At 50.1% G+C, this 23,977-nt stretch overlaps 8 protein-coding genes across 8 annotated transcripts; 3 read left to right on the top strand and 5 right to left on the bottom strand.

Annotated features, from left to right (window-relative positions):
* Positions 1–825: 825 nt before the first annotated feature.
* On the top strand, positions 826–2,289 carry T310_10081 (UPF0075 domain protein; the record flags this gene model as incomplete). Its single annotated transcript, XM_013467505.1, has 2 exons — positions 826–921; positions 1,123–2,289. The coding sequence occupies 2 exons, from the start codon at positions 826–828 to the stop codon at positions 2,287–2,289; spliced, it is 1,263 nt and encodes a 420-aa protein (XP_013322959.1).
* A 274-nt stretch (positions 2,290–2,563) lies between these two features.
* On the bottom strand, positions 2,564–5,083 carry T310_10080 (uncharacterized protein; the record flags this gene model as incomplete). The annotated part of the gene is made up of 9 exons (XM_013467504.1): positions 2,564–2,970; positions 3,243–3,361; positions 3,478–3,572; positions 3,644–3,653; positions 3,864–4,060; positions 4,124–4,192; positions 4,260–4,559; positions 4,628–4,930; positions 5,009–5,083. 9 exons carry the CDS (start codon positions 5,081–5,083, stop codon positions 2,564–2,566), a joined length of 1,575 nt encoding a protein of 524 aa, XP_013322958.1.
* Positions 5,084–5,981: 898 nt separating this feature from the next.
* Positions 5,982–9,996, top strand: T310_10079 (Zn(II)2Cys6 transcription factor (Eurofung); the record flags this gene model as incomplete). Its single annotated transcript, XM_013467503.1, has 8 exons — positions 5,982–6,046; positions 6,095–6,387; positions 6,511–6,708; positions 6,822–7,471; positions 7,508–8,087; positions 8,145–8,305; positions 8,654–8,681; positions 9,002–9,996. 8 exons carry the CDS (start codon positions 5,982–5,984, stop codon positions 9,994–9,996), a joined length of 2,970 nt encoding a protein of 989 aa, XP_013322957.1.
* Positions 9,997–10,302: 306 nt separating this feature from the next.
* On the bottom strand, positions 10,303–11,268 carry T310_10078 (uncharacterized protein; the record flags this gene model as incomplete). Its single annotated transcript, XM_013467502.1, has 2 exons — positions 10,303–10,783; positions 10,946–11,268. The coding sequence occupies 2 exons, from the start codon at positions 11,266–11,268 to the stop codon at positions 10,303–10,305; spliced, it is 804 nt and encodes a 267-aa protein (XP_013322956.1).
* Positions 11,269–12,785: 1,517 nt separating this feature from the next.
* On the bottom strand, positions 12,786–13,517 carry T310_10077 (Cupin domain containing protein; the record flags this gene model as incomplete). Its single annotated transcript, XM_013467501.1, has 4 exons — positions 12,786–12,868; positions 12,947–13,068; positions 13,136–13,194; positions 13,254–13,517. The coding sequence occupies 4 exons, from the start codon at positions 13,515–13,517 to the stop codon at positions 12,786–12,788; spliced, it is 528 nt and encodes a 175-aa protein (XP_013322955.1).
* Positions 13,518–15,431: 1,914 nt separating this feature from the next.
* Positions 15,432–16,901, top strand: T310_10076 (Monooxygenase; the record flags this gene model as incomplete). The annotated part of the gene is made up of 4 exons (XM_013467500.1): positions 15,432–15,473; positions 15,545–16,155; positions 16,214–16,483; positions 16,535–16,901. The coding sequence occupies 4 exons, from the start codon at positions 15,432–15,434 to the stop codon at positions 16,899–16,901; spliced, it is 1,290 nt and encodes a 429-aa protein (XP_013322954.1).
* A 913-nt stretch (positions 16,902–17,814) lies between these two features.
* On the bottom strand, positions 17,815–18,971 carry T310_10075 (uncharacterized protein; the record flags this gene model as incomplete). The annotated part of the gene is made up of 2 exons (XM_013467499.1): positions 17,815–18,810; positions 18,873–18,971. 2 exons carry the CDS (start codon positions 18,969–18,971, stop codon positions 17,815–17,817), a joined length of 1,095 nt encoding a protein of 364 aa, XP_013322953.1.
* A 725-nt stretch (positions 18,972–19,696) lies between these two features.
* T310_10074 (uncharacterized protein) lies at positions 19,697–21,169 on the bottom strand (the record flags this gene model as incomplete). The annotated part of the gene is made up of 7 exons (XM_013467498.1): positions 19,697–19,927; positions 19,993–20,347; positions 20,396–20,452; positions 20,503–20,639; positions 20,682–20,765; positions 20,903–20,923; positions 21,095–21,169. 7 exons carry the CDS (start codon positions 21,167–21,169, stop codon positions 19,697–19,699), a joined length of 960 nt encoding a protein of 319 aa, XP_013322952.1.
* Positions 21,170–23,977: the final 2,808 nt, after the last annotated feature.

The raw sequence follows: 23,977 nt of genomic DNA, 5'->3' as shown, positions 1-23,977 counted from the left end.
TATATAGAACAAACAGAACAACGATCCTCCCCGGTATATTGAAAACGAGACCCTGACAGTCAGAACCAGTCAAGATCCGAAATCACAACCGGGGAGGACAGCGCCATGATATATGTACAGTACAGAACAAGGGCTTCCAGAAAGCCTCGCCATCGGTCCGTGATGCCACCTGCCGCTCGACTGTTTTGCTGACTGTCTGACAGAGCCGGCGGACGCCTTATGAGGGCTCGACGCTCCAGAACAATACGGGGAACGGGGCCCAGCCCTGTGGTTCTGCGGAGAGATTCGCTGCGGAGGGCTTGGCAGTCCAGCCCTGCCGCCGTGCCAGCCGTTTAGGCGCCCGGGCGAAGGGCGGAACTAAAGCGCCTTGAAGCGTTTAGCCGCTTTGCCGCTTAGCCGTTTAGCCGTCACATGACCGTTCTGCCGTTCCGCCGCTGCCCGCCGCTCCGCCGTTGCCCAATGGAGCAGGTGTCCGGGGCCGCGCACACGGCAAGACGGGCATTTCGTCGCTTCATCGCTTCGTCGGCCTCGTGAGACCATGGCACGGTCGAAAGACTGGGCGACGGAGGCGAAAACCAAACTGTCCGCGATGGAGTCGGCTTCGTTCCGGGGCAATGAGTCGCGCATTTCGGGATTCCAGGGATACTCACCGGCGCCGTCTCTGCAAGATATATATTAACCAGGGACCTCCTCCTCGTCGGGATGGAGAGGACTTGCAATTCTCTTGCAGTTCTGCCTACTGACTAGACCGGATCGGCGTCAGGTGTAGCATAACGGCCTGTTCAGTGCTTTCCAGAACCCCAGTCTACGAGACAAGCAGTCACAATGGCAGCAACGAACGGTGTTGCCAATGGTGCCAATGGCACCCACGGCGCGGCCTTGGACTTGACGGTCCTAGGTCTGAACAGTGGAACCTCGATGGTGAGTGAAGCGAGGTTCATGCTCTGCAAGAGGAATCACCCGGCTGATTAGGAGACTGTAGGATGCAATTGACTGCGCGCTGTGCCACTTCCACCAAGAAACTCCCGATTCTCCCATGCAATTCGAGCTTTTGAAGGTATCTTATTTCAAAAGGTCGTTTGAGTCATTCACCGGCGATGATAGCTAACAGCATCAATCTAGTATGGCGAAATCCCGCTGGAGCAGACCATCAAGAAGCGCGTCATGAACATCATCCTGCACAACAAGACCTCTCCATCCGAGTTGTCTGAAGTCAACGTCATTCTGGGAGAGACCTTCGCCTCCGCAGTGAAGGAGTTTTGCAAGGAGTACAATGTCGACATCAACAGTATCGACGTTATCGGCTCCCACGGTCAGACCATCTGGCTGCTGTCCATGCCGGAACCCGGCGAGGTGAAGAGCGCCCTGACCATGGCAGAGGGCTCGATCCTGGCGTCGCGCACGGGGATCACCACCGTCACCGACTTCCGTGTCAGCGACCAGGCTGCCGGTCGACAGGGTGCTCCGTTGATTGCCTTTTTCGATGCCCTGGTTCTGCACCACCCGACCAAGCTCCGGGCTTGCCAGAACATTGGTGGCATTGCCAACGTGTGCTTCATCCCCCCGGACAACGCTGGTGGGATCGACGAGTGCTACGACTTCGACACCGGCCCCGGAAATGTCTTCATCGACGCCGTGGTGCGATATTACACCAACGGAGAACGCGAGTATGACAAGGACGGCGAGATGGGCGCTCGCGGCAAAGTGGACCAGGAGCTGGTGGACGAGTTCCTCCAGCACAAGTACTTCAAACTGGACCCGCCCAAGACGACCGGACGCGAGGTGTTCCGCGACACGCTGGCATTCGAGTTGATCAAGAAGGCGGAAGCAAAGGGGCTGAGCCCGGACGACGTCGTGGCCACGGTCACGCGCATCACAGCGCAGGCCATTGTCGACCACTACAAGCGCTACGCGCCCAAGGACATGGAGATTGCCGAGATCTTTATGTGCGGCGGCGGCGCCTACAACCCCAACATCACCAAGTACATCCAGCAGCACTACCCGAACACGAAGATCATGATGCTGGACGAAGCGGGCATCCCCGCGGGCGCCAAGGAGGCCATCACGTTCGCCTGGCAGGGCATGGAGGCCATCGTGGGGCGGTCGATTCCGGTGCCGACGCGGGTCGAGACGCGCCAGGAGTATGTGCTGGGCAAGGTGTCTCCGGGCAAGAACTACCGTAAGGTGATGCGCCACGGCATGCAGTTTGGCGCGGGCCGCGAGCATCTGTCGCCGGTGAGGGAGCTGGTCAACATTGTCAACGGGAAGGTGTTTGACAATAAGTGGTGAGACAACAAGTAGTGAGATGATTGTAATTTGATGGTAGTTTGATGATGTCCATGACTGGTAGCTAGCGTGTATGTTTTAAATTCGATTCCTTTTAGATATAGATAATTGATGATCAGGCAAGACAATAATCTCTCGGTGACGATTCGGACAAGATCCAATATAGAGTTAATCGCAAACGCCAACGTTTATTCTTTCTGACTTTTCTTTCCATCCATGTCGACTGTATGACTATCATGCTGCTTTTTGTATTAATCGATTCGATCTATTCATTCACTCATGTATTGGATTGTACTGCAAGCCAGACATCCAATGACAGAGCAGCCATCCACATTAATATTCCATCAACCGTGACTCGCCTTGCTAGCTGCATATGCATACCTATTCTCCCCGCCCACCAGACATATGCGCAGGAGCGTAATACTCCCTCAGACTGTGACCAGCCGCAGTGCTCTGTTCTGTAGTTGCAATTCGCATTCGCATCGCCACCTTGCGATGGTGCTGACGGTGCTGCCGCCGCGGTCCTCCGCCCGCTAATCTGTCGATTGCACAGCCATATGCCCAGATCGAGGAATAGCAGCCCGCCTAGGGGTGCGCTGAGGGCGATGGCGAGGACGGGCCCGGGTCCGCTCGATATAGGTTTGCTGTCGGCTCCGCGGTGGCTGTCGTCGCGAGGGATCATGGCTGTGGCGGTTGCAGTGGTGACGTGCAGAAGAAAACTCAGTATCAACGTTGGAAGTATCGCTCACGTAGTATATTTGATTGTATATGATGTCGTGAAATCAGAGGAGGAAGAGAGGCAGTGGTATGAACAAGTAGGACTCCGTATGAGGCATGAATCCAGTCAAGTAAAGTTAAGCGCTGTCCAGTTTGGATCTTATACAGAGTAAGGGGATACCTGTTTGCTTCTGGGTTGATGTCAGATAAGAGCAAGTAGAATATAATACTTCGCATACAGCATGAGAGAAGGGAGAAGGGAGGATACTCGAAAACACAGCTAGAGGAAACAAAGACCGTTGGAACTAATAACCCAGCTAGACCATCGCCAAGATGTCTAGTCTCGTGAGTCCGTCCTCTGGACGCTGTTAGCTGTTATTAGCTGTCTTACTTAGTGGGAAGTAGTAGTATCTGGTAGATAGGTGCATGAAATGTTGTTGGTCTTGGCTTGAATGATTAGTGCAAATAACTTACCCAGATAGGAAAAGGAAATGCATCGACTGCAGACTGGATCTGGAAGGGAAAATTTCGGCGGTATTATCTAGTTTATCTGCTATCTGCAGCTTAGCCTAATATTTCCAGTTTTAGGCTGAACAGTACAGGCCTGCACTGGGCACGTTAGTTACTGGTATCTCAGTACAGTGTGTGTACTGTACATATGTATTTATACTATATTCTACACCTCATTCTGCCCATGGCTGGAAACTATCCTGCTAGTACACACTGAGTTAAGAGTAAAGGAATCTGAACACAATGACTGGTATGGTACTCTACATCCATATATTATACTCCATGTACAGTACACGTACTGTATACATACTAAACTAACCTACTGATACCTCCTCGTCTCCCTAACACACCAATCCCAAAACCGCTGCGAGAGCCCCATGCCCCCTTCACCTGTCGATTTCAGTCCTCTTGCAATATCCTCCGGAATCGTGCCGTGACGTCCCCAGGGGATGATCAATCCGCCGTTGTGTTCGAGCGTGACATCGGGCGAGAATCCGGCGTAAAGCTCGCTGTAGGCGCCGTATTTGGCGGGTTTGAGGATGAGGTGCTGTCGCTTAATTAGAAAATGAATTTTTTTTAAAAAAAGTTCCCTTTTTTTTTTTCGTCATACCATTATTTTGCCCACCATCGGATTCATATGTCGCTGCAGCTCTGTCTTCATCAGGCCTGGATGGACGCTCTAAGGCGACGTTAGTACTGTAATGTATATGCAGACATTGCCCTACTAAAAGGGAATATGCTCCTACCATACTCAAAATCCCCTCCCCTCCCAACCTCTTCGCACACTCGTGCGCCAGAAAGACATTTCCGACCTTCGACTGCATGTAGTTGCTCATCGGGTCCGACGGGATCTTCGGACTGCCTGTCTCAGGGTCAAAACTCATACCGCCCTTGATGGTGCCGACGCCTAGCAGCGATGACACCCAGACGATGCGAACGCTGCCGGGATGTGCGGCCTGATGGGCCGTTTGCAGGAGGATGTGCTGCAGGTGGTGGTTCAGCAGGAAGGGGCCGAGGCAGTTGGTAGCCATTTCGAGATCGTGGCCCTGCAAGCGTTAGCTCTAGTCGATATTGGAAAAGAACGAGGCTCTATTGTATACGAAGGAAAATCTACCTGCTTCGACTTGCTCCCCGCCGGCGGCCTCATCACACCTGCATTGTGCACCAACACATCGAGCCGACTTTCCTGCTCCAGAAACGTCCTTGCTGCCGGCCTGATGGTCGTCAAATCTGCCAGATCGACGATCAGCGGCACGAGCCGCCCTCGACTGTTTGGATGCTCCTGCCGGATGGAGGCGATGGCCCGGGAGATCTTCTCCTCTGACCGCGTCGCGATGTACACCGTCCCGTTCTTCTCGTAGAGGATCTTGGCCAGTTCGTATCCTACTCCGACTGCGGAGCCGGTGACGATGAATACCTAAGAAATAAAATTCAGAACGAATTAAAAATTGAATCCACTTGTTGCTATTGCTGCGGTTTGCTTGTTCGTACGTACCTTGCCGGATAGATCGGGGAGATTGTGTTCGGTGAAGGTTGGAGGACAGGGAAATACCTGGCTGAGAGTCGACATGTTAATAGACAGGCAATTATTCAATGATTAGTGGTGCGTCAATATCAATTGGGAGTATGAAAGGCTTTTTGTTTGGGGTCAATCAGATGAATTGCGCAGGAAAAGCGATTTATATACTTCAGGTTGGTAGCTAATTATCGACAAATGCCGTAAGAAAAATCAGTCTAACCAGATGGCAACTGCAGAACAGCATTCTAGAAGTGTGCAATATATATCCGTCTTCTCTCAATGTAAACTAGGCAACCAGAGCTGGCGCTGTTACTAGTATCCACTCCCCATCAGCGCCGTCTATATCTGTAATAGCTTCGGAGATCAGTGCTTTCTCCGAAAGGCGTATTATATCATTATTCGATAAATCGAAATAAGCGAAAAAAAAAAAGAGGAAAATAAAAATGAAGAAGAACATAAGAATAAATAACGAGAAGAAACAAAAACCGTGTCGTCTGAATTAGCTGTTGTACTTCTACATCTACCTGCCTGCATTCACATGTCACATGAAATGAATATATATGGAGTCGCAACAACCAACCCGGGCTATCTCATGCTATTTCATACCTTGGGTACGTTGTATTTGTGAAACACAGGCAACTCTCAGCTAGAGCACGCTTTCACTCTTGTAGTAATTACCAGAATAGTTCAACAGAGGTAGGTAATGCTGATGCCTCATTCTAGCCTTACTGGGTTATATCTCATTACCATACATTACAAATAATACCGAGCTCTTCCACCGCGATTCAAAATTACCCCGGTATCTCCGGTACCGGATTTCGTCATTATCACCGCTGCGCACCCAGCCCACTCCAGCGTTCGATGCATCCAAACGAATGCTGTTGCAACTGCGTCATAGACTGGGATTGCTTGTATCGGAATTGACAGCCATCTCCGGAGCTCATACGACATGGCGTCTCTGCCGAAAAGAAAGGAACGGCTGCAGCTCTCTTGCAGTTTCTGCCGTCAGAAGAAGTGAGTTTTCAATCAGCTCTTCACTTTCTGTGTCCTGACTGGATTTAGATTGCGATGCGACCGGAATCATCCATGTGGTAACTGCGTCAGACGCGGTCTGGCATCGTCCTGCCGCTTTATGAAGTCGGATGGCCCAGCTGATTCGGATATCGTCCACATGCGCAGACGTATCCATGACCTGGAGCAGCTGATCCGGTCTCTGGTGGAGAATCGGAACAGCCAAGATGTAGTAGCTCGCGATCAGCGGGGGAATGGTCAGGAAGATCCTGTTCTGTCGACTCCTCCCGCTGTTGCTTCCCACCAAGCAGGGGCAGGCAAAGAAGTCAGCGAGTCCATCGGACGTATGAAGATCGGCGACGCAGAGACGATATATGTCTCACCGAATCACTGGGCGGCAATTCTGGATAATGTTGTCCATCCCATCCATTCATATCTGATCGCGCGCTGATAGATGCAGATCGCAGAAGTGAAAGAATTCCTCGAGAGCAATAGCGAGCTCGAGCGACAGCATGGACCGACGAATGACAACCAGTTTGGCCCCGAGCTTCTTCGCAGCGATTCGTACCTTCCTACCAAAGCAGAGATTCTCAGTTCGATACCCCCGCGACCCATCGTTGATCGACTGGTATCTCGTTACTTCAGCTTTGTGGATGGACTATCTGGTAGGTAGTCGGTTTAGTGATCTGCAGTGCTGCTAGCGGCTGACTTGTGGAGTCATTATCCATACGCCGACCTTCCAAGTCGAGGTAGGCTAGGTAAACGACTTCAAATCTAGACGCTGACATGTATCAGTATGAACAATTCTGGGAAAACCAGCAGACCACACCCGTCATGTGGCTTGGGCTGTTATTCTGCATCATGTGTCTGGCGACGCTGTATTCGATGCGTGCTGGACGTCGAGTGCTCGACTCCGAGGCTGATCCTGAAGAAAGCATCCTCCTTTTCCGCCACCGGGCGGTCCAATGCCTGAAGCTGGCTGACTATACGCAAAGTCCGCCCTACACGATCGAAACGCTCCTGCTGTATCTTTCCTCGGAGTACTTCCGCAGCAACGACACGCAATTCGGGCTGTGGCTGGTCTTTGGGATGGTTGTCAGACTCGCCTTCCGCATGGGCTACCACCGCGATCCCAGCCACTACCCGGGTCGGATTTCCGCCTTTGACGCCGAGATGCGTCGTCGCGTGTGGGCTGTGTTGATGCCTCTGGATATTCTGGGGTCAGGGCAAGTGGGCCAGCCTTTTATGACCAAGCTCTCCCAGGTAGACACCGAGCCCCCGGCCAATCTCCACGACCAAGACTTTGATAAAAACACGTCTGTGATGCCCGCGGGGCGACCTGCCAACGAGCTCACCGGCGTCTCCTATACCATCATCAAAACCAAGCTCGCCGCTGTGTATGGGCATATCTCAGACCTGACCGGCTCGGTTCGCCCCGTGAGCTATGACGAGATCATGCGCTAGGACCGGCAGTTGCGAGACACGTATGCCTCCATGCCGCCGCCGTTGCAGATGCGACCTGTTCGGAGTTCAATCCTCGACCCGCACCATCTGATCATGCAGCGATTCAATCTGGACCTCCTGTTCCTCAAGACTGTCTGTATCCTGCACCGCAAATACCTGATCCTGGCCTGGTCCGAGCCACGGTACTCTTACTCTCGAACCGCCTGCCTCGAAGCAGCATGGAAGATCCTTCGGCATCAAGCTGTGATCCACGCCGAGACAAAACCAGACGGCTTGCTGCATGAGGACAAGTGGCTAGTATCCGCTCTCAGCAGCCACGATTTCCTGCTAGCCGCGATGATCCTTTGTCTGGACATTGATCATCGGCAGCGCTGTCGTGATCAGATCGAGCAGACGACCTCCTCTCTCACGGAAGACGAGCTGCTGCAGGAGCTCGAAGAATCACACGCCAGCTGGCGCGAATCGAGCAGCCAGTCCGCCGAGGCGTTGAGCGCATACCGCACACTCAGCATCATGCTGAAGAAGCTGGACCGGAAGGACCCATCTTCAGCGCAAGTAAATAATTCTGACATCTTGCAAAGTGCGTTATCTCAGTTTTTTACGTACATACATTTTGTCCTCTAACACTAGCATCTAGCATCGAACGCTCAACCATTGCCCGCGATTCCAAGCCAGGACAATGCACAGGATTCGTCAGAACTTTCAAGTCTGGGCCAGGCTGCCCCTTGCAACGACTTGGCCATGTTTCAGGAGGGTGAAATTCAAAGGTGGATGGATGCAGCGGAGATGATCAACTGGGTGAGTTTTCTTAGTCATTTTTTTGTCCTCCATTTTTTGACCTTCTTGAGGAGGGGGGTTCTTTATGAAGGAGACATTCTTTTATTTTATATTCCTAAATTAATGGCCCTAATCCTTTGGTTAGGATCTGTGCGCGATATCTTGACATCTCATTCTGCAACGTGAAAGGTACATATGTTTACAACAATCGTATATCTACAAAAAAAATTTAATGATCTATTATATATCTACAGAGTTTATAATTTTCATATGCTTTTGCATCATGATTCTATCCTAAGCATGGCAGAAACTCATGGAGAGAGGAAAGTTTGTATGGTACCATATAATCAACACAGCTGTCTGGGATAGATAGTACTCTTCAAAGAACTTGCACTTGGTAAGAACAATGTTATGCACTATCAATTGGATTCTGTACCTGTCTGTATATCTTCGGAATGATACGCGCAACCCAACTTGATTGCTTCTCACATGAGTCATGGGCCTGTAAACAATGCAGAATAAAGATATGACTGGCATACGCAGTCTCTCACTAGCTTAGCCCAACTGCAATGCATCCACTCAGAATACTGCATTGGGGGGTTAATCTACGCCTCTGTTGGCCATGCGGCTAGACGAGCGGCCTGCGGGAGGGTATATAAGCCCTAACTAACATGCATTCCCTGCTTTCTTTCTCCTCTTCTTACCATTCCTATACAGGCAGATTCCAGACAGTAGCAACATCATGTCTGACACGCCTGGACGAGCGTGTGCCAGCGCTACAGGCCTGGCACGTCAAGCTAGGGAGTACAGAAAGCGACGACACAGGAGGGTGGAACAGTGTCCTAGAGAGCAAGACGGAGATCAGTGTCAAACAGGGCCAAAAGCGCCCTCATGTCTCCGCTGAAGAGGAAGCAACTGGGGTCAAGAGAATCAGAACAAAACAAATAGGACGCAGATTCAGTGGCAAGGCGCCTCGCAAGATACTGACGAGCACCAATGCGAACAAGATCGAAGAAGAGGACGAGGAAGAAGAAGACAGCGCGACCATGACCCTTCCCCCAGCCCTGGGACATGAAAGCTCTGTCCGACAAGACTACGGCCTGACCACGACGTACGAGCTGCCTGGCCAACGCACCCTGATCCCATCCAGCGTCCCGCGCAGACACATCCTGGCGGAGCTGGACCTGGCGACGGTGACTCTGTCGCACGTCCTGATTCCCAAACTGCGTCCGGCGGCCTTCCTGACGGCGAAGATGCAGAACACCTTCCTGGGGACGGTCCCCTTCGCTGCCTGTGCCCCGGGCAATGTCTGCAATCTGTCGCTGAGCGTGGATCCCTCCATTCTCGTAGCATACGGCCCTCCGACGGTCCGACGGGCGACAGCGGGACTCCTCACCAAGGAGGACTCTGCGGTGTTCACCCGGGCATGCTGGATCAAGAACACCAAGACGACCGCGGTGTCGATCTCCGCCATGGACCAGGTCCCCGTGAGTCAGGACGAGAAGCTGCGCGTGAACATCCTCGAGCCGAAGGGCCTAGAGCAGGAGGGTGATCAGACTCATCTAGACGGGCAATGGGGCGAGGGCGTGGCCTCGTTCGAGAAGGACGGCGAGGTGAAGTGGCAGATCTCGCAGCTGGGGGGAAAAGAGGTCCGACTGGTGCTGGAGTACGAGACCCGGCTGCCACGGGGGCATCGAATTATCGAGAATTAGGATGGCAAGAAGTGGAGTTGCATGATGTAGGTAATGACATGATATGATTGTTTAACAAAGCTGATTTAAGGGATATTCCTACTCTTGACCCCAACATCTTGATAGTGTGTGACTTTTCGGTTTATATAAAGACTACATGCTAATCAGCTTCTAAAAGGCTGCAAATATAAAAGTAGAAAAGAACAGTTATCTGCTCGAATATCAAGAAGGAAGCGGTTGAAAGGAAGTTTTAGAGCACGCAGTAGTGAAATTCATTCCTCTATTCCGACCTCTGAGATCAGCATCGCATGTCATCATCAGCCATAGCTATAGGAAACTCTGCGCCCTAAGTTTCAAATCACTCCCGTCCAGCCTGGCCCTTCTCTTGAGCGCCTTCTCAAAGTCTGGCTTCCAACTGTCCGGGACAATAATCTCCAATCTCTCCCAGTGCGCGCGGCTGGTAGCTAGTTCCTCCCACGGCCGGACCCACGAGTCCTCCTGTTCTTCGGTCAAGGGAGACGGAGCGCGAAGCTCGAACGATACGGTACGAGGAATCATTCTGAGCATGTTGCGGAGCTTGCGCAGGTTCGGGTAGACGTCGCCTTGCAGGAGTCCGAAAAACGCGCTGTAGATATCCTCTGGCACCGGATTGATGCATTTGAGCCATAATGGCAGCAGGATATCCGTGGACGTGACGAGTGCGCGATGGCTCGCTGGCCACAGCTTGGCGAGTCGAAAGACCATTACCTCTTTTCTGGCGAGAACGAAGGTGTTGCTGCCGTAGAGAATGTTGAGGGACTCTTTGTATCTGTAGCTCTGTTTTTGAACCATGCAAGTGACCAGAATGAAAGGAGACAAATCAATACGCTTTCCGGCAGCATCTCAACCAGCTCCATCCGCCCAGTTTCGAGTCTGTCCATGGCTTGAACTGGCGCAGCGGCTTCTTCTCCCTTTTGGCCTTTGCACGAACCCTGTCGTCTGCATGCCAACAGCAGCGAAAGTCCAAGCATAATGGATAGAATTCCACCTGTTCACTGCTGCCACCACCGCCACTTCTCGCGCCTTTCTTCGAACTCCATGCCCAGCTTGTGATGGTAGACCGTCCCAATGTCGAATTCGACATGCACGCGACGGTCGCCGAAGAGGTGCAGATAGATCTGGCGCCGGATCTCGGGTGGTAGTCGAGCGAAGAAGCGGCTTTGAGCCCGTGGGTTGGGAGGCAGCTCGCGGTCCTGGCCCGGCGCGGGGATGGGCATTTTCGCCCAGTTCGAGCGCCGCCCGTCCACTTCGCATGTCGACTCGTCGAGGCCGATCAGATGGGTTTTGTGACGACTGATTTTTCTGACGAAGAGGGGCTGTCAATGCTTAGCCGTTTGAGAAGCCGGGAAGCCATTACGGAGGATTCAAGGAAGAGGAGTTTACTGCGCATACCACTAAATGAATGTTGATCATGTCCAGCAGAGTAGCTCCCAGAGCTAACTGCGACCTACCTTATCTCTAGGCCAAAATAGCGTCACCACTAGAATCGCTATGACTCATTTTAATTAATCATGGCAGTCTGGTCGTATGTTGATCTCCGCTGGTTGCATGCAATAAAACCAGACAACAGCATTGCTTGCAGCGACCATGCCTGCTTCTGATTATGCTCATCTGATGGAAGATCCATTTTCCATGCCCTATGGCTCTGCGTTTAGGCTAGACGAGTCTTGCGACGGAATTGTTGGGTGATTGGTAGAATCTTAGCACTTAAAATCATGACGAACTGCCAGATTTGTAATAAATTCCTGACTTTAAACATGAATTATGAAGTAATAATTGAGATATTCTAGAAAAAGATTTTTTAAAAAGAAAAAGCTCTGGAGATAATGCTGTAAAAAATATGTCTTTTCAAAAAATTAAAAAAGCCTTTGTTCTTAAATTACTGTATAAGTTTAAAATTTGGTTATTTTTCAAATTTTAACCTAGTATACCTATATTTATACCGTTACATCTATATAAGTTTTATTTATTTTTTTTAAAAAAATAACTCAATGTTGGGCTTATAATTCATGTTGAAGTCAGGAATTCGTTCTATAAAAGTTGCAGCTTTTGTCATTTTAAGTGCCAAGATTCTACCAATTCTTTGTCATGCTAAATTGTATTCTCTTGGTATGCTTTTCTAGATTTGCTAGACCATCCTACTGCTCTATCTCCTGTAAGCCTTTCATACCTTTTGTTGAGAGCAAATTGCTATTCCATAAGGCCGGTCAGCATGCTCAGTCAACAATATTGATGACTAAGCAAGGTGGCACGGGCCCAAATAACTATTGTAAGTATAGTTGTTTTGGAATAGAGTCCGGCCTTTGTTTTATTATATCTGTTAATTCTAGATTTACTAGTATCAGAATTGTATTTCTTATCTGTAAGAATAAACCATTTTATTGTGCTTGTTCTCTTCAACACTTTGGAACCTGAGCTAATCTCAGGTCTTATGACTAGATAATTTCCAATGCAGTTAAGAAGGTATTGGGGGGGGGGGGGGGAGAAAGAGAGTAGAAAGGAAAAACAAAGGAAAAGTCTTAAGTTGTATCTCATGTCTTGCTATTTATCCTCTCTATCCTCTTCCACAGTTTAACAATAGATGTTGAAAAGTGTCACTGTCAGTGTTACTGCTAGTTTTCACATCATTCATCATATATACTGTCTGTATACACCTCTAAGAGTCAGGTAAGCTTGATAAGGACATTGATATATTGCCTTACTACTATAGATAAAACCTATAACTATCTCAAGAGCTATTTCAAGTCTTCTTAACTGTGATCCATACCAGGCTATTTCCCACCCGATTCAACATCTTTGTCCTCAAAACCGGCATTTCCTAAGACCTTGTCGCCGATCTTGACTGGTTTCGCCGCTAGAGAGATGTCAGCATCCATCAATACTTCCGAGAAATCACCATATTTTATTTAAGATACAAGCAGACGTGACCTACCAGACAGCACGAAATACACTCTAGCCGGTTTGTCCGTCCTGTTCTCCCACCCGTGGATCGTGCCGCGCTGGACACAGACATCGCCTCGCTTAAAGGTCCGTTCGGCGCCGTTGTCGAGGTAGCTGCTTCGTTAGCAGAGCAGGACCAGCAGCAACGACTAGTAATTTCCTTCAACGGAAAGTGACATACCAAACGATCTCTCCCTCAATGACGATGCCAAAGTCCAACGATTCAGTACGGTGGAACGCCTGGAACAAGCACCTCGTCAGCGATACGCCAGATAAGCCGGACTTCTGGGCAGGCTCACCGTCTTCGTATTCGGCTTGAAATCCACCACTCGCAACACAAGCCCATTCGGATTGGCCAGCGACTTCGTCTTGTTCAGGATCGGGTCCTCCCATCCGTCGTTCGACGCCGGGAACTGGTGCGTCTCGTACAAGACGGCGAAATTGCAGTTGGCAGGCGTCGGGACACACGGCACCTCGCTGTCGGCGACGAAGATGGAGTTGCCATGCTCGTCGTGGCCGGTGACGACGCGGCGGGGGTGGGGGAAGAGGGGCTGTTCGGACATTGCGGAGCGAGCGATGGTGATGATTGACGGATGGTAGAAGTTGAGTCTTAAGGAGCAGGCTTCAAGTCGAAGACACGGTATGAGAGCGAGTTCGAAGGAAGTCAATTGTGGGATTCACAATCGATCAACGTGATACAAGCTGATAATCTTATCTTAGTCATCGTGCATCTTGTATCTGGGGCAATTCGGAATCCGGACCTCTAGGCAGGGTTGCAATGGCAGATGTTGGTGTCCAGCGCATCATTCGATTGGCTGCGATATGCAAGTACCCCGCGTGGGCTATCTAAGGGGATCCAGTGGATCAGATAAGATGCAGTCGACCAGGGATATCGACATCGCTGCAATGGCCATTGATTGCTGTTGTATTGGAAGTAGATATTCCAGCATACATACTGACACGTGAGAAGTCATGTGATGGAAAAGAATTGCATAGTTGATGATCAATATCCTTCGTACATGGATTTTTGTGATTGAGTTTTAGTTCCGACCTGTCGAAATATATATTTTCACAGCTCGGCAGCAATATAATGGTTACCATAAGCATCATCTTACTTGTCCCATGACACATGCTCCCCTGTCGCATCTTTCAATGCCTTAGTGTTGGAGCAGGTAGGGCCGGTGCTTGCCTAGAGCACCTCGCCTCAGCTTTTCTCAGAAAGAATCCAAGCTTCGGCTAATCTTGAGGTCTCTTTAATTTGTCATCCATGCATGTATGAAAAGTATAATAATATTATCAGCTAAATACATGGGATTTTGCAAGTGAGAGGGTCCTAAGATTGTGTCAACCGGCAGCTATCAATCATACTAGGGGTTTACTAGGTAACCTAGGTTTTTCTTTTGTGCCCCAGCTTGTTTGACAGATTGTTATGCTTACACATCCACATGATATGCGACAGATCAACTCCCATTCCTCCCCATCAATCGTTCATACTGCTAAGTGCACAGGTTAATCTTTCACAGAAAAGGCTTCACAATGCTACCACTCCCTTTCTGCAATCTGCTGATCGAAAGTCGATCCTGATTCGGTTCTGACCCTAATCCAAGGCCATGTCGATGTCTACTACTACGTTGACGAACAGGCTTTTCCCACTAGGCTGGCTGCTGCCGCGGCTGTTGTTCAGGAAGCAGACGTGATTCCACTTCTGGCTTCGAGAAGTCCACCGCTAGCAGGCAGGCAGCAGTATCTTCACCGGACGCGTGCTAATGAGCCTGACACGAAGGGATCAGAATAATCAGATCCCGTTCTCGCATCAGCCTGCGCCATAAGGGTTCGCAAGTGTAAGTACATTGCAGTAGCCGTGGTTGGTAACAAGTCGGTAAGAAAGGCTAAAAAGAATAGAGAAGTGGTAAAGTCGAGATTTTCTAATAGTGATAGGTGGGTCTGAATTCATTGCATTAAACTATGCTACGGTCTGATCGAGAAATGCTGTCCATCAAAGGACATACACACATTGTTGTTATTATAACCGGCCCAGAGGATGCCCTCCCCCTCCCTCTCCTTCCTCTCGTCTCTTTACTTCCTTGTCAATCTCTCCCGGTTTGACCATTAACTACGTTAATCGCGTCCAAAAGCTGATTGATGTGGGGTCCACGATAACCATCGATTGCTCCTACCAAGTTCCCCACCTGATCATAAACCTCTCCACAAGATGGTCAATTCTCGACCAGTTTTAGGCCGTCGATTCTCGTGCAATCGATAAGGAGGCTTTCACGGCCCCGCATTCGCGTGGCTTTGTGCCGTTTTTCCAGCTCGAGAAAATAAATTAGTGCTTGCCATGGGGAATATCGAAAGAAAGGATATTCCATTAGACGAATTTGACCGAACTGGAAAACGACGTTTTGGAAATCATCTCACCTATGCAATCACATATCCACTTACGTCCACCGGTTGCTCCAGCAAGGATATAAGCCACCATGTCAGCAGACGAAATTGACACCAAAGCATCAGTCATTGTGGTACGATACAGTCAATTCCATCTCCATTTTCCTCATAGGAGTGATTCATGCCTAATGCTCGAATGCAATAGATCGGCGCCGGTCCTGTCGGTCTCCTCGTAGGGTTGCGCCTCGTACGCGCTGGCATCCCAACAACCGTACTCGAGATGTTGCCAGCAGTCGAAAACTCTCCCCGCGCAGCGGTGTACATGCCCGTCGCAGTACGCGAGCTCGACCGTGCCGGCATCCTCGACGAGTGTCGCTCCATCGGCACGTCTGGCACGAAGCTGGCGTGGCGCAAGATCAACGGCGAGGTTATCGTCGAGCTGGACCGGATCCCGAACGAAGAGGAGCCGTACGAGAACCTGATCCTGGGACAGCACGAGCTGGCGGAGGTGATTCAGAGAGCCTTCCAGCAGGAGAATTCCGCTGAGGAGACGCTCGCCAGGGTCCTCTTCAGCCATCGTGCGGTCAAGATTGAGCAGGACGAGGAGGGCGTGACGGTGACAGCGGAAGTGGGCGAGGAGAAGCGCGAGCACAGATTCCGGGCCCAGTATGTCGTTGGTGCAGATGGCGCGAGGAGCTTCGTACGACGGCATTTGAATATCCCCTTCGAAGGCTTCACCTGGGACCGACAGATTGTGGCGACCAACGTGGTGTATCCGTTCGACAAATACGGCTATACAACGGGGAATAACATTGTGTATGTCGTGCCCTTTCTCCAGACCGTTCTCGCTTCCTTGATTATACTGACAACCCAGCCATCCCGACCACTTCGCCGTGATCGCCAAGCTCAACAACCAAGGCCTCTGGCGCGTCTCGTACGGCGAAGAAAGGAACCTGACGACGGAGCAGCTGCGCGAACGGTTGAAGATGAAGTATGAGGCCCTGTTTCCAGGCCCACGTCCGCTGAAGTACGATCTGAAGATGTTCTCGCCTTATCGCATCCACCAACGCTGCAGCACCACCTTCCGCGTGGGCCGTGTGCTGCTGGCAGGAGACGCAGCTCATGTGTGTAATCCGTTTGGGGGGTGAGTTTACAGTTCTGCAGTTCAACCCCGCAGATAACTAATGCAATACAGCCTAGGTCTGACCGGAGGCCTGCTCGATGCTGGCGCCCTGAGCGACTGCCTGATTGCCGTTCTCAACAACGACGTACCCGACACGGTCCTCGACAAATACGCCGAGCTGCGCCGCGATATCTTCCTCAAGGTCGTCGACCCCACGACGCAGGCCAACATCCGGCGGCTCTTCGAGAACGACTCAGAAACCTGCCGCGAGACCGATCCGTTCTTTCGGACTCTTGCCACCGCCAGCAGCAGCGAGCGTCAGAAGATCCGGGGAATGCAGAATCTCGCAGTTGATATGAAGGGGGTGATCGAGGCTGCAAAGGATAGAAAGAGGAGAGATGATGTCGATAGGAGGACGAGGAAGTCTGCTGCACTTTAATTAAATATATGCGATTGCAATAGGGATCGGTTGTGCGACCTAGCATGTAGACGTGTTCTTGATGACAGACAGTTATGCCTCTTTCTCCCCAGATCTGGAGCGTGGGATCCATCGACCTAACTAGTTAACCCTACGGGTATACTCTGGTGGACAACTGGGCAGTTTGGCTAGTATCTAATTGCCACAGTAGAAATCGAAAACGCAAATGCCAGCGAGAAGGACTGCCAAGCTGTGTCTTAGGATCACCTGGCCGCAACACAGGTCCAAGACAATTAAAACGTATCGGAAACGATGGCAGGGGACATATGACGGGAAAGGAATCGCAACGCGGAGATAGAACTCATCTAGAGTCTACCATTTCCGGTAGAATAGGATGATTTATGAGTTCCATACATCGAAAGTTATGATGAATCCTTTGCAGCGGCGAAGGAAGGATTTGAAATCTTATACACGCCACGCATGGCTGTTCCAATGGCAGGCGTCAACTTTGATAGCTCTAGCCCGTTTAATTACCCTACTTCTCCTGCGTTGCTCGCTGAAAGAAACTACTGACCGAGACTAATGCCTGAAGTGAGAGTGAGATGAAATCCAATTCCATTAGTAATTATCAAGAAACAGTTTTTGATCCACCAAGATTGGTTAGTAAGGCCTATTGGCGTACCAGTTTTTTTTTTTCTATCAGTTGAATCTTTTGGCTAACTAACATTAGCGCTTAATGAAATCGCACAAAGTAGCAAAAAAAAAAACAATAATAATAACGTCGTATTCCTAGCTCTACTCAGACTTGTCCCGTTCGTCCCTGCATCTGCCGGGCAAATCTAGTTTCTCGATCGCCGAACACAGCCGCTTGAAATGCTCCGGCACCCAGTCGCGGTATACGCTGATGGCGAACATGTACGTTGTCCACCTCTGCTCAGGGGAGTGAAAGTAGACGTCCTTGATGGGATAACGATAGTAGCAAACGTGCCCATTGTTGTCTCCATCGATCACTGCGTAGTGTCCGTAGATTTTTCGCTATTTGAGAGTCATGCGAGATCGAGAAGGCGAGGACCTCTCGGTCGAGCTCCTTGGCGAGCTCGGCGCGTTGGAACAGCGTCACGACCGCCCTCACGCCCAGCGTCATGCTGTGCATGTTCTGCCGATCTGCCACCTTCAGGTCGCCGCCGAGCCGTTTGGCCTCGCAGGCTAAAAACGGGAAGTACAGGCGCGGCGTGGCCTTGAGCTCCGATGGGTCCTCAACGCCGCCCAGAAGAGGGGCGAGCCTCTGCCGATGGTGCTCCGAGAAGGCAGAGGGTGGAAATCCCAGCGCATAGTCCGGGCGTGGCGGGGGTGGATATTGGAGAGGCTTGCAATCCACCCATGTCTCCTGAAAGGCTTCGGCAAATCGAGTAAATTCGAAGCCTCTGAAGGCGGATTCCGAGACGGCTGAGGGGACAATCAAGTCTCCAATCAGCCTAAGAAGGGAGATTTCGTTGCCGCTGGTTCTCTCAATCGTCGACGCAAACAAGTCGTCTCGGAACAGTGTGCGCGGCGGCACTTCATGCTGCGTCGTCGCCAGTCGTCGACACCACTCCTTGCTCCTGTCGTTGATGCCGCATGCGTCCAGTGTCATGTAGACTCGCTCCTGTTCGAGGTGCAGTTCATAGCGTGCGTTCCGGTACGCCGATTCAGTGCGACCAGGTGATTTGAGATCGCTACCGGGGTAGGTAGAACGATAGCCAGACATGCTCCTAGTGCAGACTGAGAAGCCGAATCCCTCCGGCCACGTGTGCTCTTGGACCCAATGTTCCAGGGCACTTGTCGCATCTAATCTTTTCGCTCTTGAGAGATTTTTCTCCGAGATACCCTCTGACTCACCCGCTTGTTTCTGGCTGGTAGAGCCTGCTTGTGCTGGAATCTGCTGGGTCTTCTAGGGAGAATTATTATTATGGATCTGAAGCGACGGAGACAGTGCGCTTTTAACTGACATACCGTCTGCCTTTGGAGGGCATCTTTCTCCATCAGCCGAGCACTTCTTCTGATGGGTTGTTTCAGAGTCTTTGTCTTTTGACTCTTGACGGCGCTTGTCATGGTTGGTTTTTGAGTTGTTGCTGCTTGTGGCCTCGCAGTGCGCTTTCCTGTTGCACAGTCAGCTTCACTGTCTTCACTTGTGGGCTATGACAAGCATGCCTCTTGCTTTGCGTGGCATGTTTGGAGAGGATGTATTGTAGCCTGTTTCCCTGCTTCTCTGGTGTTGGGAAAGGTTGAAAGGTGGGAGAGTTATACAAATGGCTCTCACCCAGACAAAGATCTGCTGCCAAAGTTTGGTCAATAATGCATCTGCCCCGTGCTAACGTGTCGGCAAAAAGGGCTGCTGCCATCTATTTTCTTTGTTTGGAGACGGAATCAAACAAAGCGAAATGGTAGCTAGCATCTGTATTTGGAGCAATGGACCATGGCAGAGGAGAATAGGTGAAGGAGAGAGCGAAAGTAGTAGTTGGCTCAACAGCATTGGGTATTCGGTGGCAAGACAACAAGAGCTGGATTAGTGATTTTATATCAGCTCCCATGTAGTCTGGTACTGCCTCTCGACACCATAACCGCGGGTTCTCCAACATAAAGTTGCCTAAACTTTAGCAGAAATCTTTCTCGAAAACCAGGAAGAACTTGAACAGAAAAGAACTTTGTACTTTGCGCATGTTCTATATTTAGGAGTTCATCGCTTCTTGAAAAATAAAAAAAAGGAAAAAAAATACGGAAAAAGAAAATATATAAATACCGTTTGTAGCGCAGCAAGCAATGAAAAAAAATATCCGCTACGGCTTCCGCCCGTAGATGAAATGAGTCGGAAGATACAGATGCAACCCCGGATCGGTCAGCTCCTTCTTCACCTTGGCGATCAGCGCCTTGATCTCCTCGTGGCTCCAGCCCAGGACGCGCGAGAACAGTGCCGGCGTGTAGGTCTCGACCGCCTGCAGCTCGCCGATGAACTGGTACTTGCCGATCTCCTTGAGACCGGGATGCTTGGGCCAGGTGCCGATTGGCAGCTGCACACATCCTATGACTTAGCGTCGTTCTCATCCAAAGACTTGTTTTCTCGTTAACGACACACCTTGTATATCGTCTCCTTCACATCGACGAATCCTGCCTTCTCCAACTTGCTCTTCCACTTGTCGACGTTGTCGAACGGCTTGCCGAATCGTTTCCCTCCTTCACGGAGCGTCTTCACCCAGAGCTGAACGGTCTTCGCTTTTTCGGCCGTGTCGTCGTCAGAAACCAAGTACGGGCTCACAGCCTGCAGCTCGATATATCCCCCTGACTTCAGATGGCGGAACGCTTGCTGGAAGAGCCGGTCGTCGTCGGCGATACAGCCCTCAAGTTCCCGCGCGTGGATGAAGTCAAAGGGGCGGGAATACACCCATTCGGACTCGTAGTCGTCGACTTCAAACAGGCAGTTTGGTGGGACCCTGTTTTGTCAGCATGGCGGTAAGGAGAATATGGATATTCTGCGCTACCATTTCGGTTGAATCGGACTCAAATCTGTACCAAGAACTTCCGTAGATGGATATTCGCTGGAACAGTCATCAGTTGCGTGTCAAGTTGGTACGAGAAGGCTCCTCACTCGGCAAAGTCCATCGCCCAGATGCCAGTACCGGTGCCGAGGTCCAGGACTCGCTGAGGATTTGGCTTGATGGGCGCGAGATGGAGCCGTCCTCCAAGGAGTAGACGGTAGATGTGATGGACCAGGTCCATGCGCTCCTGCTCTTGTTCATCGTTTGGCTGGCAGGGTCAGTGACTGACACTTGCATCGTTGACGGTTGATCGTTGATCGTGGAATACCGCTAGATATGCTCCTTCCTTGAAGGCGTGATAACGACGGCCATTCTATCGTCCGTTAGCATGAGATCAGCACGATTAGCACCCTGCAGGTGATCGACTCCGGTATCGCGCACCTCGTATCTGCCCACTCACGCGTAGCCTGTTAGACATGGGTCGAATAGCGCTTGCAGGGGTCGACGTACTTGTAGTTTACGACGCTGGAGCTGATGGACGACAAGTAGTCCCCAGAGGAAAAACTACTGCCCGATTAGAAGCTGACCAATCAATCCGCGAACAAAACTCACGACTCATTGTAGCCAGAGTCAGCATCCCGGGTGTCATTCTCCTGCCGATCGCGTCAGTTAGACGTTCGATCTCGTCGCGGGGGATCTCACATCTATTTGCAGGGGACCCTCAGTTAGCGCTTGCTGGGTTGAGGGCTGTGTCTCCTGGAGGGCTCTCTCAGCCATGATGACAGGCATCCTGGAGTAGAACAGGCAGGGATAGAGAGAGAGACCAGGGACCGGCGGACTCGACAGGGTCCCTAACTATCTGTCGGTCGTGCGGCTGATCTGCTTGCCCCATCGCGCAATCCACGTCTAGCGATGTAACCATAGTTGGCTTCTACGCTGTGATGAGCTAGTGCATGCAAGTCGACGACATTATTGGCTGCCAAGATCGTCTGAGGCCTTAGATCCCGGCATCCTCGCGGAAGAGCGCCAAAAACGCCGCGTTGAACTGTCAACAAGGCCGCCGCGGCGTGGAGCGACCCGCATGGGCTTCTTGTCCCGCTGGTTTCTGCCGGCCGTCGGCTACGCATTCCGAGTTCCGCGCCCCACGTGCTCGCTGTCACGGGCGACGGTCGTTTTGAAGCGTGAAAATGTTGATAAACATCGTCGGATAACACTATAAAGGACCGGACAAATTAGACAGGAAGGGTTTACTCTGTATTTTCTATTAACAAGTGAGTTGAGCTCGGTTTTATACAGTGCCCGATAGATTTAGGGATCAGAATAAGGGAATTTTCAGTAAAAGTTCTGGGTTCCAGAAACTGTAAATGAATCTAGGGTTTTATATTTTTTTCACGCAACAGTAATCTCCAGAGTTAGGAGATATATATTTTTTCACGCAACCTTCAATTAAGTCTATACAGTCAGGTAGTCGAGCCTAAGTAAAAAGACGAACTTCAGGTCACCTCTATGCCCAGAAGACTCTGTGAGGTTCTTGCAAAGAGTGGCTCAAGAGTGTTCCCAGGGGACGCCCTCCTGATTCCAAGTAGACCATGCTTAAGGCCTGCATAAGCTCACTTTTTGAATCCATCGATCAACTCCATCCATAATGCACAAGTATATAGAAAATCGACTCGCGTGGTTAGCACTGATTGAGTCGTGGCTCCCTTTGCCCTCCAAATCTGCACAATCTTCGCAGTTTTACTACATTTGAAGGTATTATCTACAGGCATTGTATATGGTCAAGTCTACCTGTATGGGCTTTCCAAAGCCTGTTAGCAAGTGTTCGAGTGGCTTGAAAGTAAAGTGCCTCTGGCAAGTACTCCTCAAGAAAAACCCGGAACCAAATTAAATGAAGTATCTAGGAAGCAGCTACTCTACAAATTGAGAATGACTCGCACAAAGCGGCATAAGCCGAAAATGGAAGAAGGACACGATTAGGTGGCAGGAGAGACTCGGGCTCCTCGCTCCTCCCCAGGGCTTTCGCTCAACACCCACTTGCGATATTCAATATCGTCCCACTGGGTGGATTCGGGGACTCTTTCTGCTAGCTCCCAGTTAGCAATCCAACTGTGGAAATGCATCAGCGGTCATGGCATTTGGTACAAGGGCATTATATTGAACAAACTGACCATTTCTTCTCCTTATGGTCCCAAATGAGCTTTTCCCGGCGGGGATACCTGTTCTTAAACCCACAGCGGATGCATTCCCTGTATGGAGTGTCAGTTATTACTATAGCTAGAAAAAAAAAAGGAGAGCGACTGGTTATATCTTACTCCCAAGCCTTTTTAAAGGCATATCGGATTTCAGTCCGTTCCTCCAAGCTCATCTTCAAGAAGTGATCTTATCCAGTCTTTGGGTCCACCAGACTAATGCCTGGTGCCTTCCCCATAACGATGCAGCAAGTACGCCGGACATCATTCGAGATTTTCTCCAATGCCAGCAGTTTTGGAGTTGATTTGCATCCCTTTTTAGTCAGCTCGTCCAGTGTGTCAATTTCATTGAAGATGCCATGAATCTGCTGGTGCACTATGTTATCTTCATTGAAGATGGCACGCATCACTTCATCTTGACGATGGGGCGAAGAAAATATCCTGCCATTCTCATTAATGAATCGACTCACCATTTTCTTTCTGAGATGAGGCATCGAGAAATCTTAAACGTACAGCGTCTTGATTTTCATTACTGCCGCCGGAGCCGGCAAATCAACCCGCAAGCAGAAAGATACCAATCGTTCGTCCTCGACTCCTCTTATGAGGAGAAAAGGTCCCCAATGAAACAGCATCTCCGTTAATTTCCAGGTGGATTTACTTTCATTTCCAATTGTAATTTTGTTGCCCCGTTTGAGCGTGCTCATAGTGTTACTGGCCGCTTTTTCTTTTTCCGAAGGAAGCGAAAAGATCCCAAGAGGATACCAAGAATGAGATAAAAGGGTTAGAGAATTTCAAGACTATGAGCGCAGCTGGTTAGGTTTTAATAAAAGATTTCTTGTGCTTGATGATATGGAGAAGACCCTTTCAATAGCTATATAGAGAAGGAAGGAAAAGGTTCGTTTTCTACGCTTTGTGAGATATGACTCCTGGGTCAATGACTCATGTTTCTGGCAGTAACTGTCTTCTGCGGAATTTGTTTTCTATTCATGTGCCATGACTGTTGTTAGACCGTGAATTAAATCAACAATAATCAGTATTCACTGCTTCATGCCGGAAGCGAACACAACACCTATTTGACTCAGGTCACCTGTCAGATGAAGAGTCATAGCTTCGAAGGAATTTTCCCTTCCAAAGTTGCGCAAGAAATAAAATACTGGAAATGAGGATAATAATCTACTGCATACTGTCGACAAGTGCATATAGATTCTTGTCGATGATTGCCAATGCCTACTAGTGTCAGGAAATGAGTCATGCCTATCTGTATAAAGACCGTCAAAAGCGAGAAAAAAAAATGGCCATTTGATATTCGAGAGGGATATTCTAGCGCGTCGAAGTTCTATGGTTGAAACAATTTCAACATTGACGAAAACTGACGTTCGAAATGAATGGAGAAGAT

This window comes from Rasamsonia emersonii (assembly GCF_000968595.1).
Source record: "Rasamsonia emersonii CBS 393.64 chromosome Unknown ctg1118621762364, whole genome shotgun sequence".
In the NCBI taxonomy this organism is placed as follows: Eukaryota; Fungi; Ascomycota; class Eurotiomycetes; order Eurotiales; family Trichocomaceae; genus Rasamsonia; species Rasamsonia emersonii.
This window is presented reverse-complemented; position numbering and strand designations above follow the sequence as displayed.